This window comes from Armigeres subalbatus, chromosome 2, assembly GCF_024139115.2.
Source record: "Armigeres subalbatus isolate Guangzhou_Male chromosome 2, GZ_Asu_2, whole genome shotgun sequence".
Classification (NCBI taxonomy): domain Eukaryota; kingdom Metazoa; phylum Arthropoda; class Insecta; order Diptera; family Culicidae; genus Armigeres; species Armigeres subalbatus.
Genome location: NC_085140.1, coordinates 6,825,901 through 6,845,338, shown reverse-complemented (window position 1 = coordinate 6,845,338; position 19,438 = coordinate 6,825,901). Strand labels below are relative to the sequence as shown.

Sequence of the window (19,438 nt, the reverse complement as noted above, 5' to 3'; positions counted from 1 at the left end):
GTACTCGTAATTTCCAGAGACCTCGATATTAATTAATCCAGAACTAACTAAATCAGTCGAAACTCAATAGCGTTAAAAAATAACATATATTTCGCCTTATGGATGTCTAATTTTGTAAAACTAATCCTGTATAATACTTTAAAAATGAGAAACATCAACACACATATGCACACATACGCACACATGCTCACATTTGCTTGCTTTCACTGAAGCTTTCTTGCTTTCACTGAAGAAATTTTTAAAATCCCTTTAAATTTTTTACGTTTTTACTTTTCTAAGAAGTTTTTTTTTTTGTACATGCTTCTATATGTTCCTCAACTAAAATCATTTGTTTCTTTGAAACAAATCGGAAAAAATAGTCATATTTCCATATCATATCGTTTGTTATAATTATATTTTCAATATTAAATTGAGGAGCGAGCGAGCGAGAGATTCGCCTCACATCATAGAGGTAGAATAAAATAGCTCAGTTTTGTGACGATAGTTATGGAAAACGGATGTGAAAATGTGAACAAAAAAAATTGAAAAAAAAATTGTAGAACTATTCTTTCATCTTCTAAATGGTGTTTTAATCTTTTAATGTTCTTGTTAGTGAAGAAAAAATATACGAATCGTATCCCAAAGTTGCGTAACAAGCTTTGGAAATTCTAATAGAGGAACTTTACCGGTTTTGGCCATATTCCTAATTTGGCCAATTTTGCGAATAACTCCAAAAATAAAGCAATTTATTAGTCCCAAAAAAAGATATATCCCTCATGGTACAACGCTGCTTTCAACTGATCGATTATTTTGGAAAAATATGTATTTTTCAGGGTTGGCCAAGTTGGTCAAAACCGGGGCACTTCCACTACCATTTGTTTCTACATACCTATGCGAGAAAGGATTTTCAACACATCTCCAGATGAAGACCAAAGGGAGAAACAGTTTGGAAATTAAAGACGATTTGATATTAACTTTATCAGACACGCAACCTTGTAAGCATTAGCATTAGGCATTAGCATCTCGATTCGAACAAAATTCTATCGAATCGAGCATGTTTGGCATAACAGGGGTGGCATTGCGCATCTCGATTCGAACAAAATTCTATCGAATCGAGGATGTTTGGCATTATCGCTTTCGATTCGATCTCGAAAACGACCCATCGTTCGAGTATGCTCGAGGAGGTAAAAGAATAACGAGATGTTTTAGCATTATGGAAACTCGATATCACACTAGAAAACGACTCAAGTCGAATGAAAAACGTTCATCATTGCTTTCGAAAGTTGTGCGAGAATTATTTCTTGTTGAAAGTTCATAACTACATTCGCTATTTCTTTTATACGTGAATTGACGATTTCGAAAAACCACGCGAAAAGTAAGTCACATTTATAGAAACATCGAGGTCAACAACTGAGCCTAGCTTCAGCTTTAAATTTTTAGTTTAAAAACTCAAAGGTGCAGCCCAATCGGGTTGTACGCAAAGGTGACGAAGGACTACGTAGCTATTCGAAATGGATGGTATTTTCCATAGTAATTTGTGTCGTTTTATTAACATTGAGCAAACTGCTCAGAGGCCAACTGAATCATGAAGGCGAATAGTTGTTCCCAGTTGGATGGACTTTGAGTCTCTAACCGTGGAATTAACATGACTCATCGGCTGCTGAAGACACTCGACTGCCTTTCAGTCGGGGACATCACAATCCTTACTTTTCCACGTACGATTACATCGCGGGCGACAACCAAACGTTGCAAATAAATATATTTGCGTGTAGTTTCACGCCACTTCTGATTCTGCTTATTTCTCCTTTATTTCGGCCATTTTTGAGGATGGTGTCCTCCAAAATGGTCTTTATACAAAAGAAGGTTGATCTGACAATCCGATATAAACTTTCTTCAAAGTGCAGAACTCAATCGTAACTAGCAGATTTGGTAGCGCGGCGGAGGGAGGTGATGCAGTAAATTTGAACGGATTGAATCACTAACAGCAACCAAGCTACGATGCCGCCGAAACAATCCATTTTTGCAATTAACTCTTTCTTTCCATAAAATGCTAGTCCTGAGAAGAACCAATTATCAATGCGTCTTTCGAATAACTAACTGCATCAAAAACGCTTGTCAGCAACTTGCGTTGAAATTGGCCGACAGCCACTTGATGATTTTTCGCTAAGCCTCCACCATTTGGAATAAATTATCAGCATTGCTACTGCTACCCACGCATTCGTGCTGCTGTGTCCGCTCCGCTGCATCAAATTTTGTCGGACAGCTCTTTGCGAAATCCCGATCAAAATAGATCGCGCGCGCCGGAAAGCAGCTTTCTTGTATTTAATAAATTAAGCCCGTTAGCCCCGCCCCTTTGTGATCTGTATGGGTGTAAATATAATGAGCACTCATACGATTAATGAAGGGGCGGGGCTAATGGAATTACTTCATTAGATATAAGAAAGCTGGTTTTAGGCGCGCGCGAGCCGTTCTGATAAGGATTCCGCAGACAATGTCGGAGAATGTTATTTGCCACTGCCTTGCAAGCGGGAAAAATGCAACAACAAAAATAGGAGATTTTAAAAATTAAGCACGTTACATTTTTAGCGAAGAGTCCTAGTTGGAAAACGCATCATAAGTGAAAAAAAATTGTTTTGCACTTTTTTCCCAAGCAATTTTGTCAAAATCCAAAAACCAAATATACAAGAAAGGCAAAGTATTTTTCAAGCTAATCACGCCATAATCTAACACATGAGATTCAAAATAATTATTATCAATGGGAAAAAGTATATCTTTGTCGTCATTTTCAACGGGTTATATCTAAAAATTGATCTTCCACTCGAAACGTACGATCTGTTCGTAAAAACCGTTCACAAATTGACATACAAATTTTTATGGCTCAAATTCATCTGGGGGATTACTAGGTAGCAAATATAGCCACTATATGGGAAATAATAAGTCTACTCCTGTTAATAAACAGAAAAACATATAATTTGTTGGTGGCAATATAGTTGCCACTGCTTTATAAATGGTTAAACCGCTCTTTGACGAATCCCGATCAAAACGGGTCGCGCGCCGGAAAGCAGCTTTCTTGAATCCAATAAATTAAGCCCGTAAATTTGAATGGATGCAATCACTAACAGAAACCAAGCTTCCACGCCAAACGCCGGAGCCACCGAAACAGTACATTTTCGCAATTAAACCTTTCTGTTCAGCAAATGCTAGCCCTGAGAAGAACTTTCTTTCCCCAATGCGCTTTCCCAATAATGAAATAAAAGCATCGCCACTGGCGATCGATCGCAACAGTGCTTTTTTTATAGTCAACCCTTTTTTCGGATAAAATGCTGGTTCGTTGAGGTTGAATGATCTGCAGCAACACACCGAGAACCACCACCAATGCGATGGGTTTCCGTTAAATATGTTACCAGCGCCTCCGTGATGTTGTGTCCGCTCCGCTGCGATCGCTTCGATGCGTCCGCTCTGCGTGAAATCTTGTTCAAACTGACGATTAGGTTCAAACCCGCAAGTCATTGATTTTTGATGTCTGTGCTAGTGACGCATGTACGTGATTGGTTGGTATACCTATTTTTTAACTTTTTTTTATCAATTAACGATAATAAATAGTATTTTCATATGAATACAAAGAAGCGTTGACTCATTCTTGATCGAATGGTCCAAAAAAATTGAAAATCCATCGAGAAACGGCTGAGATATTAAAATTTAAAGTCTATCATATTTTCGTGACGGTCCCTGATTTTCGCAATCGTAAAGTGTACCCCAATATAGAAAAGACAGACGTAGTCCTACGTCAAAATAAACGTTGATCGGTACATAAACTCTATTGAATATTAAATTCATATTTTTCGTCGTAGCCGTATCTCAATTGAAAACATGTTAGCATATTGTTGAAAATCGGTCGCAACTGCTCAATGAAAATCATTACTTTTTCTAGCCATTGAACATGATCTTTCTTGAGCCATCATCAATTAATTGCCAATTCATCAGGCCGAGCATTACGATCTATTAAATTAAACCTTCCATACAAAAAGTGTTACGTGGAGAAAGTGGGGTCCACAATCATAACGTTTAGTTACGTAAATTGTGAAAGAACTCTTACATCGCGCATGCACTCAAGATGGTCTCGCGAGCGGGCAGTATATCAAACAGATTAGAATTCTGTCACAAATTACGTAACGCTAAATTTGATGATTTTAAACGCCCTTCCTCCCTCACGTAACATTTTTTATGGAAGGTTTACTTTTTTCCTAAGGATCGTAACGCTTGGCCTAATCCACTCCCTCCCACTACAGCGTTGCATAATTTGTGAAAGGCCCCTTATGCAGCGTACAACAAACAGTTTGACCAACATTGACACCACCCCAGGCGGGTGCTAAGGTGTCAAATATTTGTTGCCTCAAATCAAGCGAATGCCGACGGCACTAACACTACGCCGTAGTCTATGAAAAATAAACACTGACTCACTGCAGAGAATGTTCTGAAACGCACAAAGTTTGGATAATGCCAGAAACAAGTGTTTCTGCTCAGCACAGAGTTTTTTCTACCAACATACTCATTTATCTGCATATTTCGCGTACGGAATAAAGTGAATACACTACATTTTTTTAGATTTGGTGTATTTTTGTTCGTTGCAATCTTTAATTTAATATGTGCTTTCGACACCACTCTCTCTTGTAAAAATGGTAAACAATACAAATTTTCACAAATACCACGACAATTTATGAAAGTATATGAGCATTTTGACATTGGAGTATAAATTTATGCGCCAAATAAGAGGGTACTGTCATACACTGAGGAAACTGGACGTATGATTTCCAATCAAACGCCTTATGAAAATTTGCCACAAGGAATCGGTATGAATTTCAATATGTTGCCTTATGAATGATGATTTACATTTAAAAAAAGTAAAGTGCGGCAGACTGGGTTCGAACCATGGACGTCGGGATCGGGAGGCCGGTATGTAGACCACACGCCCATCGACGCTTGAAGACTTGGAAAGGTAACTGCGTATAAAAAGCACTCTTGGTGGAAAATTCAGTCGAAGCTTCATAAGGCGCCAGTTATGAATTTCGCTAGTTCAGTTCGCTGAGTGTACTTGCCAAACTCCATATGAAAAAAAATTCGTTGTCCCCCCTCTGCACCACCCCTTGTTAAGTCAAGCATCGAGCATGTTCTACAAACCGCGACACGAACACTCAATATATTTGACCAACAATATCACACACGAACGACCGACGCATCAACCAACAAAAATATATGGGGGTTTGTGCGACTTCACTACCAATGCTCAAACATGTTCGGCGAATTTTGAGTCCGCCCCCGGCAAGTCAAACTAAAATCAAACCGCTTTGATTTTTTCCAACCGAGCCACCAACTGTCAAACGGTTGTTCGCACGACTTCACACAAGGGATGCTGCGACAATTTCAAGGGGGGTGCACGTCTTCTAAAATTCCGGCCCCTAGCTTAGGCCAGTTTGCTAACTGGCTGGCTGATCCACTGCTTCACTGCCACGTTGTCTAGATCCCTCGAATCCTCCTGACACCCCCGGCGATGAGGTGGTGACTATCGCAGGGGACGCTTTCACGCATTGCACCGACTTCGTCTTCGGGTAGCAAAGGTGGTCCGGCAGTTCCGGTGGTGGATGACGTCTGCACTGTCGGTGCCCTACACACCCGAAGCTTTAGGGCAATAGGGACTATGCTTTACGACCCCTCCCAACGCCCTCTGCTAGTTAGGGGGGCTGCCTAGACGTGGTAGGGTTTGGCAGTGGGCTCTGTTAACCTTTTGTCTGTGCTCTGGGGTCAATATGATAATTATTTTAGACTACTCAAGTAATTCCGATATATGGAATTTTCCTCATTGTAAATATTCTCATCGCACAAATTTGAAATTTGTAAAGATGACGTCTTTAACAAAGCACGTCTGGTGGGAATAGACTGTTATGTGACGGAATAAATAATTAGGAAATTTACAAATATGCGGCGCTAGTGTGCTTGCAATATTTTTGCACATTAGAAATATTGCTTTAGCTTGAGATCCCTCATACCTACACCCAAGTTGTATTCGGCAACATTGTTCAGGATATCCAAGACTACAAGCTCAATATAATGAGCACTTCCTCCAAGATGCGGCGCTAGTGAGCTGTTATATTTGAGTATATTGTTCCTTGTGAGATCTGATGTATTTTGGTTTGTGGCATTTTTGGCAAACATGAATGTTGTGGAGTTCATCAAAAGTTTTCTTTGTATTCAACCTGCTCCAGCGATGCTGCAAAATAATAGAATAGGTTTACAGATTATGTTTTAGGTCATCCAAGAAAACCCTGGAATTAAGGCCTTTGGGCCTACATGCGTAACCAAAGATCAGCCAATTTGCCGCCTATATGTGAAATTCACAATTATTACTTCCGTCACAAGACAGTCCATTCCCACTAGACGACCTTTGATCAAGACATTTACACTGAGGAGAATTCTATATATAGGAATATCTTGAGTAGTCTAAAATAATGAATTCAAATATACCACCACCTGGCGGTTCTAAACTTATCAACGCCTCATGCCAAAGCACACGCCTTGCTAGATGGGTCCGCAAGCAGGTCCTATCAAAGCGACCGTGTGCCGCTCAAAGCGCACAGCAGCTCAAAGAGTACCAATTGGTATGGGGAGTGTTCCTATTTCGGTAGGGCAGTGCGTGTGCTGCTTCAGCAGAGAGTGAGTAATCTGCTTGTGTTGAGGCCGAAGTGTCATAATGCGTCATCGACCACTATATTGTCACCTCGAAGTACGGCTGCGTAGTATCGTTGATTGGTCCCTACATACCGCTATTGACACCTCGAGGCATGCCAGTGAAGTGTTACGGTGAGCACCTAAATAAGACTCGCATGGGGCGAGTGAAATTAAGAGAAGCTGCTTCAGCGGTAGAGTGGTAGTGGGTTGAACCCACACACCCTCACTGAGGCACACGTGGTCCACGGGAAGTTTCCTGCTTCGGTAGGGTAGCGCGTGGTCTGCTTTGGCAGAAGAAAGAGTGATCGGCTTGTGCTGAGGAAGAAGTGTCGTAGATGGTAACCGCTATCGTCACTCCGAGCCACCCCGAGTCAGCCATGCGAAGTTTGTGTATAGACTAGGTAGGAGTGTCTTAGCGTATTATCTGTAAAATCTTTTTTTTTTCAAGGTTTTAATTTTGTATTTATTGATTTCCCTGAAATTTTGCATATACATTGCTTATGATCAAATATACACTGTGAAAAAAAGTTGCACAATAATTGAAAATGAAACTTAAAATCTTAAAAGATTTTTTGCAATTCCTAATCATAATACCTGGTTTACAGTTGGCGTTTGAGTGATAAAACGGCCTGCTTTTCCATACAAGGAAATGGGTGCTTTAATAAACATTATGCAACTCAAATGGGTTGCATAAAATCCATTACAGCACTAATTTGGGTGCTATAATGGAAATCCAGCATTAGAACAGTAGTGACATGATAACATTTAGCTCAATTTGCTTGGATGAGTGTTGAAATAGTGTATTCTCCGAGTCACGAAATAAATTAAATAATTTTATGGGCATGCCATGCGAAAAATAACTAGTGCAACTAGTGAAGGGCCAAAAATGGGTGGGGTGGTTCCATAAGCAGAGACACTTATGCGAATCCACGGGATGAATAGAGAATCTCCTTCCAGAAGAAAGTTCGTACATACAATAATATAATCTAGCCCTCGTTTCCCAGATTGACCCAATAGATGGGGAGAAGAGCCCGCCCTTTATCCACGAGATGTTAACAATAGGAAGTTGGCGATTCCACTCTTCCTATCCAAATCGCTTCAATCGGGTGCCCTGATGGTTTTTTTTTAATACATTCATATAGTTTCAAATAGATGGAATGTAAATTGATAATATGCAATGGAATTTTCTCACCAAAAAATCGAGATATTTTCTTCATCACCAGCATGTTTTGAAACCAATTGTTGCTCGGAGATGGAAAACCGTCCGTCGAAGAATATTCTGGTTAAAATCAGGGAAACAAACCCATTTCCTTTGATTAGTTGGTTGAACAACATAATTTTTGAATCCTGAAAAGATGATATGAGAAGATGGAAGGCAGTATCAAATATAATCACATGAGTGTTTTTGCTTAAAATCAAATATGTAGGTATATATATTTTTTATCCGGATACTAAACATTTTTTGGCCAAAAACCAACAGTTCAAATAAACAGCTGCATTTTTTCTGATTGTGTGAAACCATATGGTTATTTCAGAGAAAGGTTAGCTAAGGTCAGAGTGTATGTAATTAAGAGTGGCGACACTGTCAGAATTGGAACAAAATTTATCTGTCATTCCCATACAAAATCGCGTTCCAAACGAGCAGGAGACCTGTCAAATACGGTACATGTCGCCACTCTTAATTACATACACTCTGGCTAAGGTCACCGGGCTTCCATTGGTGTTCATATCATTACATAATATTGATTTGAAAAAAGTTATAAGCAAAAAACGCTAGTAGGCTCACAAACGGAGGCACCCCGGCATTTTTATTCTAAATAATAGGCAAAAACATGATTCAAACTCATGTGGAAACTATGGAACAACATACTTTTTGAACTTATTATTTTCATCTAATTCGTGAAGAATGTCACTTCGTTCGACTGTAATTTAAAGCAATGTACATTGAAAAAAAAAAAAAAAAAACTCAAGCCTTAGACGACTATTAAAACACTGATATTCTAATACTGTCACTTCTTTTTCAGCATTAACTTGTGTTTAAATAGACACACATTGGTATAGTTCAATGATTCAATGTAAATGTAAATGTTAATGATAAACCGAAAGTATACTCACCTTCCAGAGTCTCAACGGCACTTACCTCCCATGCACTGTTTACGTCAAATTTACGTCAAGTGCATTTTCATGATCTGCAGCTGCTGCATGATCTGAAGGTAGATACCAACATCCAAACGTTGGTTTGCTGGGCAATGGCATCCTACGGACCACACAAAATAGTCGTCATAATCCACTATAGGCTCCAAATCTGCTGAAGGATGGGTAGGACATCATGCTTTACATATCTTCCTCATGATTCCAGTAAAATAAGCTTGAATTGAAGTTATTCAAATCTTAAATTTGAATTCAGGAGAGCTTTGAATCCAACATCGGGAAAAAAATAGAGACAGCATTGTTGTACCCGAAAGTAAGGCAGTAGGCTCCACGACCTTCACCAACACCGCCGCACACCGTCTTCCTTGTCGACGGAACTGAACTTGAGCTGCCAGTGATGTTGAACTTGCTGATTTACTGGTGTGCAGGCTGCATTCTTCGAAAATTCTACCATTTCGTCGGGGAATCCGTTGTTGATGTCTTCTAGCAGCATCTCTCCAAAGGGTATCCAAAAGTCGAGGTTCTTGAATCTTCAAATTTGAGTTTGAATTTTTTTTCACAAAAAACCAGAAAAAAATGACGCCTGATAAAATTTTTGCATCTGATATTTTTTGCGTCCTACTTTGATCCCCCACCAACGATCTTTTCCTTTCTACATATAAAATAGAAAACTATCAAAATTGACTGTTACTGGCCTTGTTGTTTTCATGCGAAATAGAAAGATATTCACTCGTTCTGGTCCCTATTGTGTTTAAATTGGGGTCCCATTTTACGTGGTTTTTTTTCGCGACTATTTTCACAAAGTTTTTGGAATTTAGGCAGAAAATCTCAATGGCTTCGTTTTTTTCTAATGGAAGACAAACATAAATTGAATGAATATGTTAATTTACAGTAATTGTCATCGTAACACATCTATAATCCTAAATTATGTCAAAAACAATAGTCGTTTATTCATCAATTTCCGACATCCGCTCACAAGTCCGAATTATTGATAATCCAGGTTCGGAAGAAGGTCACGCGGACATACACGGACGGCATTCCGATCGAGCATCCGGCAGCGGATCCGAACGACACAATACCGACCTGCAAACTTCCGCTATCCTGGACAGTCAGTGGGCCACCCGAATCACCGTTGCAGGAAGAGCGACCGCCAGCACCGGACAAGCAAATGTTTTGGGCCTGGATTATGTTGGTGTTTCCACCCCAACTGGAAAGGCAGTCAGCTTGGGTCATTATGGGGTTGCTGGTGAACATCACTACAGCGGACGTGGCCTGGCTAGCATCCGAAGTACGGCCAAAGCCAGATACAGTACCGGTCCAGCCAGCAAAGGTGCGGCTATCTGCAGCAGCAGGGAGGCGAGCTGGACGGACGCGGTCGTTAAAGGTGATAGCACTGTTCAGGCGAACGGTGGCAATGTCGTTACGGATGTTGGTTGATGTGTATCCGGGATGGATGTTGATTCCACCCGAGGAGAATGCAATACGCTGCTGGCTGGCTTCGGTCTGAAGACGGTTGTGAGCTCCCATAATGGCGGTACCTCCCTGGGCATTCTGAACGCAGTGAGCAGCAGTCAGAATGAAGTTGTTGGTCAAAACTGTACCGCCGCACAAACCGGTTCCGGCGCTGAAGGTGCTGAGAAGCGCAATCTGGTACGGGAACTGGCCGGGAGTAGCTTGTTGTCCATTGGTAATGCGGGTTTCCGGCATCATTTTACGTAGATATTGCAGCTCAGCAGGCAGACGGGCCCAGTAGTGATCGAATTCTTCGATCGGACGTACCTGGGACCAATCGATCTCGATCCACTCGGCACTGGCTACGGCCAGCGCTCCAATCAACAGCACTAGAATTTTCATTGTAGGTTTACAGTCAAAATGCTACTGGCAGTGATGCACTCACAAATTGCTTTTATAGAGAAAGTTTGCATTAATCTTAGAGCGTATCCTTATCATAGGTCTTGAAATATCTTCAAAAATTTGCACACGTATGTCAATTAACGGATTGAAAATTAGCAAATGATTGGGTTATCGTTTTGCACAGTGCGATAAGCAAATCGATAAGCATAATCGGAAGAGATGAACCACCATGAGATAGAGTGTTTCAAAATAAAAACGTTCCAAGATATAAAACCGCCGAAATTTCTGGATTTCCCACTTTATGCGTCATAATTACCAATGAGGACACATCGACCTAAAATTATCACATGAATGCATAATTTTCGAAAAACATCACCTGTTGGGCAATGACCGGTCGTGCTGATAAGTCCGAACAAATCTGTAAGTTGAAGAATGCGAAATGGAGCCTGATACATAATTGAATTGGGTTCTGCTAAACCACACCAAGCGGCCTTTTCACTGTACTGTGATAGGGGAGAACAGCGCAAAACGCACCCACGGGGCAAAGTGGTCTAACTCATATATATGTAACGTTTTGTAAGACATTTCTGAACGAATGTTACCATTAAAATACTAGTTCTTAGTAAAGAACTGAAGTTACTTTCTTTCGAAATTCACAATAAAAAAATCAATATTAGTTATTCATCATCCCTTAATTTCACTTAAATTTTACGATTTGCGATTCTTTCACCTTACCCGTAAGACTTTCGTTCAATCTGTTAAGATAAAACAAACAACCATGCGTTCACCATTATTTAACATGCAATTGAGTCATTGTTTACCAACAACATATTTTGAATGCGTTAGAAAGTTACCAAAACCTTGTTGTTTTGAATAGGAGATCATTGTAAAATGCAGCTAGTTTTGTAAATTTTGTATCTGTACGTTGAAATGAAAACATACACAACATTTCTGACATACACAAAGCTACCACTGATCTTGGGTAGAGCTTACCAGGCTCTTGAAAGCAATCGTGCATCAAAATCAGAAAAATGTTTTCAATATTTTCCGTATTTCTCTTCTTACATGTTCTAACTCAATACGCAAGGCTACCACTGATCTTGGTCATGCAGTCATGGGTAGAGCTTACCAGGCTCTTGAAAGCAATCGTGCATCAAAATCAGAAAAATGTTTTCAATTTTTTTTCATATCTCTTTTCTCACACAAGGCTACGGCGATATCAGTATTGCATTCTTGAATAGAGAATACCATGCTCTAGGTAATCAAATGTGCAACAATATCAGAAAAATCCCCAGCAAACATCGAATGAGAATGAAGCGCCTTTACATCCCCAAATAGCCTTCTTTACCCAAAACAAGCTACCTTAAGTTTATTTTGTTTGTTGGGTCTCAACTTATCCGTTCGAATAAATCCTTCATTTGCATGTTGAGATTCCAGAGACGTACCAACCCACTCGAAGGTTGGAGTTTCTCTAAACTGATCCACCCGATTCAAACGTCTACTCGCATGTTAAAAACACCGGAGACTTACCAACCTACTCGAAGATTGGGGTTTCTCTCAACTTATCCACCTGGATCAAACGTTTACTTGCATGTAGAAGATATCGAGGACGTACCAACCAACTCGAAGGCTGGAGTTTTTCTCAATTAGTCCACCTGGATCAAACATCTACTCGCATGTACAAAACATCGGAGACGTACCAACCCACTCGAAGGTTGGAGTTTCTCTCAACTGATCCACCCGGATCAAACGTCCACTCGCATGTAGAAGACATCGGAGACGTACCAACCCACTCGAAGGTTGGATTTTCTCTCAACTGATCCACCCGGATCAAACGTCTACTCGCATGTAGAAGACATCGGAGACGTACCAACCCACTCGAAGGTTGGATTTTCTCTCAACTGATCCACCCGGATCAAACGTCTACTCGCATGTAGAAGACATCGAAGACGTACCAACCCACTCGAAGGTTGAACTTTTGTTTTAGATATATCCAACACTATTGTTGACTTTATGCACACCAGTGCCACCAAGCGAATAAATTTCATACTAAACTTATTCTCAACATAATGCTTTTGACTCTCTGAACAACTTTGTAGAAAATCACAACCTTCTATCTCTCTTTTTTTGTTAAATATCTTGGCTGTGCATATGCACAGCACATGTTTCGAAATGGACAAATTGATATGAAATTTGCGAAAAAGAATCCACGTGTCTTGGAGGGACTCGAACCCTCAACCTCCTACTCTCTAGATAGGCCTACACAACAAGACCACTTAAAGGTCACGTTTGCGGAAAAGCCATCAGAATCCGAGTACCAACCTCCACCGCGGTTAGCTCTCTTTTTTGCAAATTGAATATCTTTCGGATGCTTGATTTGTCCAATCTCCACATGTGCTTTACTGTTGTATATCCACAGTCAAGCGAGTGCACATTTTTTATTAACGAGAGGATCGCACTCCGCAGTTGTTGGGGGAACAACTGGTTGGGTGGGATGGTATAGAATGCGAATCAATCGCACTCTGCTGTGCGAAAGGCTTGCTTGGCTAAAGCATTTGATGAGTTTGATTGCCTTACGTAAGCGGTCGCGTGTACTCAGACGACTAATGACGGTGAAAGACTGACACTTGATTACAATTAATTGCATATTATTAGGCAACTCGGCCGTACGAAGACCATTTTGTTGTTAAATATCTTGGCTGTGCATATCCAAGACACGTGGATTCTTTTTCGCAAATTTCATATCAATTTGTCCATTTCGAAACATGTGCTCTGCATATGCACAGCCAATAGGGGCCCTCTTTAGCCGTGCGGTAAGACGCGCGGCTACAAAGCAAGACCATGCTGAGGGTGGCTGGGTTCGATTCCCGGTTCCCGGTCCCTGGGCCTAAAAGTATCATCGTGCTAGCCTCATGATATACGAATGCAAAAATGGTAACCTGGCTTAGAAACCTCGCAGTTAATAACTGTGGAAGTGCTTAACGAACACTAAGCTGCGAGGCGGCTCTGTCCCAGTGTGGGGATGTAATGCCAATAAGAAGAAGAAAAACAATAAAAATGGTTTTCGTACGGCCGTGTTGCCGAATAATATGCAATTAATTGTCTTCTATCTCTCACCGATTCTGAGATATACAACCCAATTGTCACTTCCATGTATACTAGCGCCCCAAGCGCATGAGTCCGATACTCAATCCAAATGTTAATTCCATGTATACTAGTGCCACCAAGCACATGACACCCTAACTAAACTTATTCTCAACATAATGCTTTTGACTCTCTGAACAACTTTCTATCTCTTGCGGACTCTGAGATACTCAATCCAATTGTTAATTAAGTTGATCTTATTTTAAAAGTTTTAAGTCTACGAACAACATTGTAGAAGATTAGAACTTTCTATCTATCACAGACTCTGATATACTCAATCCAATTGTTAATTCCATGTAAACTAGCGCCACCAAGCACATGATACCCAAACTAAACTTATTCTAAGCATAATACATTGACTCTCTGAACAACTTTGTAGAAGATTACAACATCCTATCTTCTACGGACTCTGAGATACTAGCGCCACCAAGCGCATGAAAACCAAGCTTAATTTGTTCTCATTATAATGGTCTTGACCCTCCGAACAACTTTATAGCAGATTACAATTCACTATCTCTCGCAGATTCTAAGGTATTCAATCCAATTGTCAATTCCATGTATCTGAGCGCCCCCAAGCGCATGAGTCTTATACTCAATCCAATTGTTAATTCCTTGTATACTAGCGCCACCAAACGCATGAAACCCAAACTAAACTTATTCTCAACATAATGGTTTTGATTATCTGAACAACTTTGTAGCAGATCACAACTTTCTATCTCTTACAGACTCTGGGATACTCAATCCAACTGTTAATTCCATGTATACTAGCGACACCAAACTAAACTTTTTCTCAACATAATGCTTTTGACTCTCTGTACAATTTTGTAGAAGATCACAACTTTCTCTTTCTTATGGACTCTGAGATACTCAATCCAATTGTTATTTCCATGTATACTAGCGCGATGTGCATTGCTTCCGTATCGAGTGGTGTGCCCACGAAAACGCGAGCACTTTGAAACTTGGATTCCGTAAGGAGTGACCTTAATGTTTCAAAATAATTACTTTTTTCGAAAAAGTGATCAGGGGTATACACTTAACGGCGTAGGTTGCTGCGTATCTGATTATAGAAATGTTTCACACTCAATCACTAGGGACATATTTCAAATCGCCTATGAAACATTTCCATAAACAGATACACAGCAACCTACGCCGTTAACTGAATCCCCCTATCGTAATTGCAAATTTGCAGACATAAGCAACTGATTTGATTTTAATGCCTTCTGAGACGTCAAAAGAAAAACGCACTGGTAGTTCCTAAGACACTTTTTTTGTGTGGAAAATTTTGTATGGATTTTTTTCTTCAGGTCTTATTATAATGTTTTACAAGCTTTCATGATTTTTTTGAAGAGTTGTTAAAGAAGAATATCTGTAGAAGAAGATATGGGCAGTTGAACAATGCATTGGGTTTTATTAAACTAAAAACTATTTGATTTCATAGGCGTAACTAAAATAAAACAATTAAAAAACAATTTTAAAACGTACTTTTAGTCAGAGTAAGTGTACCGGGTTTTGTTATATCAGTGCCTAATTTGGCCAAACCTGAAATAATAATCTTTCGGTTTCAAAAACGTAGAAGCATAAAGGTTGTAACTTATAGTGGAGCTATTATAGCACTGGAAAATTTGTTTTATTTTCGGAGTTATTAAAAAATTTGGAGCCATTTTTTCCTTCAAGCAATATACATACATACAAACTATAAAAGTTGTCGATTGTTTTACCCAACCGGCGCATTTCAAACAGATTTATAACTACAAAAATTTAGACAAAATAGGGAAAAAAGGAAATGTTGATCATATTTTGAATGGCAGATTGACTTCAATGAACTTTGTTTTACTAAATTCAAAATTGCACAATACATTCGCATTTTCATTTTTTAAATTGTGTTGTTTTTCTATGCGTGAATTCAAAGTTTGAAACAAATTGTTCTACTATATTATCCAAGTTTTTGCTGTAGAAAATCTGTAAAAAACAGTTGCCGATATCTATGAGGATTTTTGACATATCAAATTCGTATAATCACACATTATACATCACATAAAAAATCAAAAATAACTGACAGATAGTGTATGAGAAACACCTTGAAAAAACCTACCCGTAATGCTGGGTAGACACCTTTACGTGGTGTGTTACGGGGTAAGATCTACCACGGTTACATTGCCAGCTACAGGCAAATCCTGACCCAACGAATACCTTCCTCATTATCCAACTCCGTGGTACTTATGAGGGTGTCGCTAAGTCGGTGGCCTCTCGTTAAGTAAGTACTACATCAACACTTCCTTCCACTCCCTAGTTACGGTGAAGATGGGCGTGGCCAGGAGTAGTAATCCTCATGCTTTTGTTATTTTTGTTAAAGACTGGAATCAAGGACCACTCCCCTTCTTGATTTCTGATAGCATTCTAGATAAGGATCTCAAAAGTAAAACATGAGTATCACTAGTATCCAATCTACGAATTACACCGTAACAATGCCAATGCCAAGAAACACCTTGAAAAAACCAAGAGTGGAGGAAAATTCTGTGTATATTTTATCCAATATATTTATAGTAGAGCGAGACGTTGAATGCTTTGATAGCACTTGTTATTTGCATAGGCGTAACTAGAGTCTTGGTCTAGGGAGGGCCACGGTCCTAGCTGGTGAGATGTAATTTTCTAAGTCGATGTAAGGCACTGCGCGCATGTGTTGCAATACAAATTATCTGACTAAATAAATCGCTCATTCATCGTGGAACTAACATTTTTTTTAAACTCTTTAGATGTATTCATGCATTTCCAATATGTATGTGAATCCTGAGAATAACATTCGAAAATGTTTTTAGATACTAAGTCTCGAAGAACAGCAATTTGGAATCGTAAAGCATTTTTTATGAGTCACCAAACAAAATGTTAATATCCACAATAACTAGGGTGACCATATGAAATTTTTCCAAAGGAGGACAATTCACCCAAATCGTAGCGAAAAAGGAGAACATTTGGTCAAAATGGAGGACATAAAAAAACTTCGAACTATTTTTAAATTTTAATATACTTAAGAATATTATTTTTGTTAGAATTTTGCACACTCAAGTTTATTGGAAGCAGTTTTTGTAACTTGAGGCAATATGGCATCTTCTTCTACTTCATTAACATTACATCTCCAGATGGACCATATTCGACTCTCATCTTAGTCTACATAAAGTACTTTCCAATTATAAATTGCATGCACCATCTTCATAAAGGATAAAGATTTTAGCTTCAAATAATTTTAAAATCAACAGTGAACAAATGTTGAATTTCATAAAGCTGGAGATATTCCACAGTATTTTATTAAGAAAAACGAGCACTTGAGCACATTTTTTAATTTGGAGGTCTTTATGGCACATAAATAAAACAAATAATTTAAGATCAGCTAGCGAAAGAATAAAACTTTCATATAAGCACTTGATATTTATATTTTATTGATTATAACTATCAATACTGAATTATTTTAATCTGGCGAAATTGGTCTCAAATGCCGAACACTTTATTTCAAATTCCGAACACCACCTTAAAAGCACTTAAATTCAAAATTTCAACGTTATTCCAATATTGGACAATTTTAATGTTTTTGATCTGTATCCCTGTCGAGAAAATTCGTTTATTTATGAAAAAAAAAACGAAGTGCTCCAGATAAAAAAGTCTACAAGGTTCTCAAATGAAGAAATTTAAAACTTTTAGGAATTAGGTTAAAGAAACTGAAGACTGATTTGATTAGTTCAAATCCTATTCCGTTCTAGGAATAGCACTTAGCGGCTGCTCTTTGCGTCACATATTCAAAAAGCGTACCGTGAGATGCGTTCAAAAGGTAATTCGATAGATGAGAAGTAGGGGAACTGCTCCGTTTTCCATCCCACTGAACATATGTTCATCTCATCGCGAAACAAAGAAGTACGGCACAAATTTGTTGCTCATTTTTGCTGACATGCGTGCCGCTGCTGAAAAAAAATCACAAAAATAAGAAACAAATCAAATACCTTTTCATTGCTTTGATTTTCATGGGATGAATATCGGAGTTATAAGAAGAAGTCCAGGAACAGTAACCCTATATTTGCATTTTTTTTTCCTAAACCATTTCTCACGTTTCCGACTCTTTTTGATATCGTCCATACCTGCATTACTGTAACTCACGGGTTTCTTTTTCGATATGTACATTGAATTTATTCGAAAACCTTTTGGAAAATATTTCTGATTAGAAAGCGAAAAAACACAAACGTGTGCAACGTTTTTGGTGAGTGGATCTCTGTTATAATATTGTTTATTATTTTAATAATATTAAACTAGACTTGTCATAAGACGAGTTGATACAATACCATTGAATTCCACCACTTAATTGTATCTTGACAGATACGTATTTCGACCTCAACAGTAAGTAAGGCCGTCTTCAGTGTCTCGTACTTGACTCGACAGTGTCTCGTCGAGTCAAGTACGAGACACTGAAGACGGCCTTACTGTTGAGGTCGAAATACGTATCTGTCAAGATACAATTAAGTGGTGGAATTCAATGGGATTGTATTAACTCGTCTTATGACAAGTGAAGACATTCCACTAAAAAGCTCAAAATAATTTTCTTATTAAACTAGAGTTTCTTCAGAAAAGGTTATTCATGCAACCGTTTTCTCAAAATATCTAAAAAAGGAGGACATTTTAGCGCAAAAGGAGGACATTTGACTTTCAATGAAAAAGGAGGACATGTCCTCCTTTAGGATACCATATGGTCACCCTAACAATAACATGGGTTCTCTGTTGTTGTTTACGTTAGGAAGCGGCTAACAATCCGCTTCGAAATGATATAAAATACAATTGCCTAGGTTTTTGGAAATTATGGTTTTCTGAATAGGTGAGAGATTTCTCTGTAATCAAAATAATCAAATCAAAGAGACTGTTAGAATCAACCAAATCGATCTGGATTGTGCTGCAAGATAAATTTGTTTGGCTATTTGTATCGCAAAAAAAGTTGAGCATCGATGGATCGAATCTAGAAACGAGAATGAATTGCTGATTTTCGCTTCCGACTCAATCATCATACGATTCACCCGAACAGCAACTACCACACATGCGCGATCGGAGTATGTTTGCTCATACACTCTAACTTTCACCTACTCAGTGACTGAGTAAAATTGTATTGCCATCTCTTTTCTTCCCACGGAAATTTTACTCAATTTCCGTGGGATAGAAAGAGAGAGCAATACAATTTTACTCAGTCACTGAGTAGGTGAAAGTTAGCGTGTAGGCGTGATTCATTCGGAGCGACTGCTGCCACACCTGCTATCAAGAGAGAGAATGAATCAGGGCCTCTCATGCTCTGTCCCGATTGAACCGGAAATAATTCCAAAATGAACGTTCATCGAACCGAGTGAAACCATCACTGGGTTCCATCGTCGATAAGCAGGATTATCAACGTGGGTATGCAGAGTTTTTCTCTCCTTTCGGCTTCCATCTGAAATAATTTTTGACTCGCTGCACGAAATATCATGAAATTTATACCACAGCAAGTGGGCGCCTAGGTAGACAAACCGCTGTAAAAGAATTCTTGCAGCGGTCACTTCCCGTGCCGCTGCAATACAATAAATGA

The 19,438-nt window shown here is 39.1% G+C and overlaps 2 protein-coding genes across 2 annotated transcripts in view; both read right to left on the bottom strand.

Annotated features, from left to right (window-relative positions):
* LOC134217603 (collagenase-like) overlaps positions 1-19,438 on the bottom strand; it is a 457,454-nt gene that overhangs the window by 188,399 nt on the left and 249,617 nt on the right. The gene's annotated exons all lie outside the window — the stretch shown is intronic.
* On the bottom strand, positions 9,826-10,707 carry LOC134213977 (brachyurin-like). Its single transcript, XM_062693426.1, has one exon. It carries the CDS (start codon positions 10,705-10,707, stop codon positions 9,826-9,828), a length of 882 nt encoding a protein of 293 aa, XP_062549410.1.

What these genes read in the sequence shown, in the direction of transcription:
- LOC134213977 (XM_062693426.1), bottom strand. Translation starts at nt 10,707, where the DNA reads ATGAAAATTCTAGTGCTGTTGATTGGAGCGCTGGCCGTAGCCAGTGCC.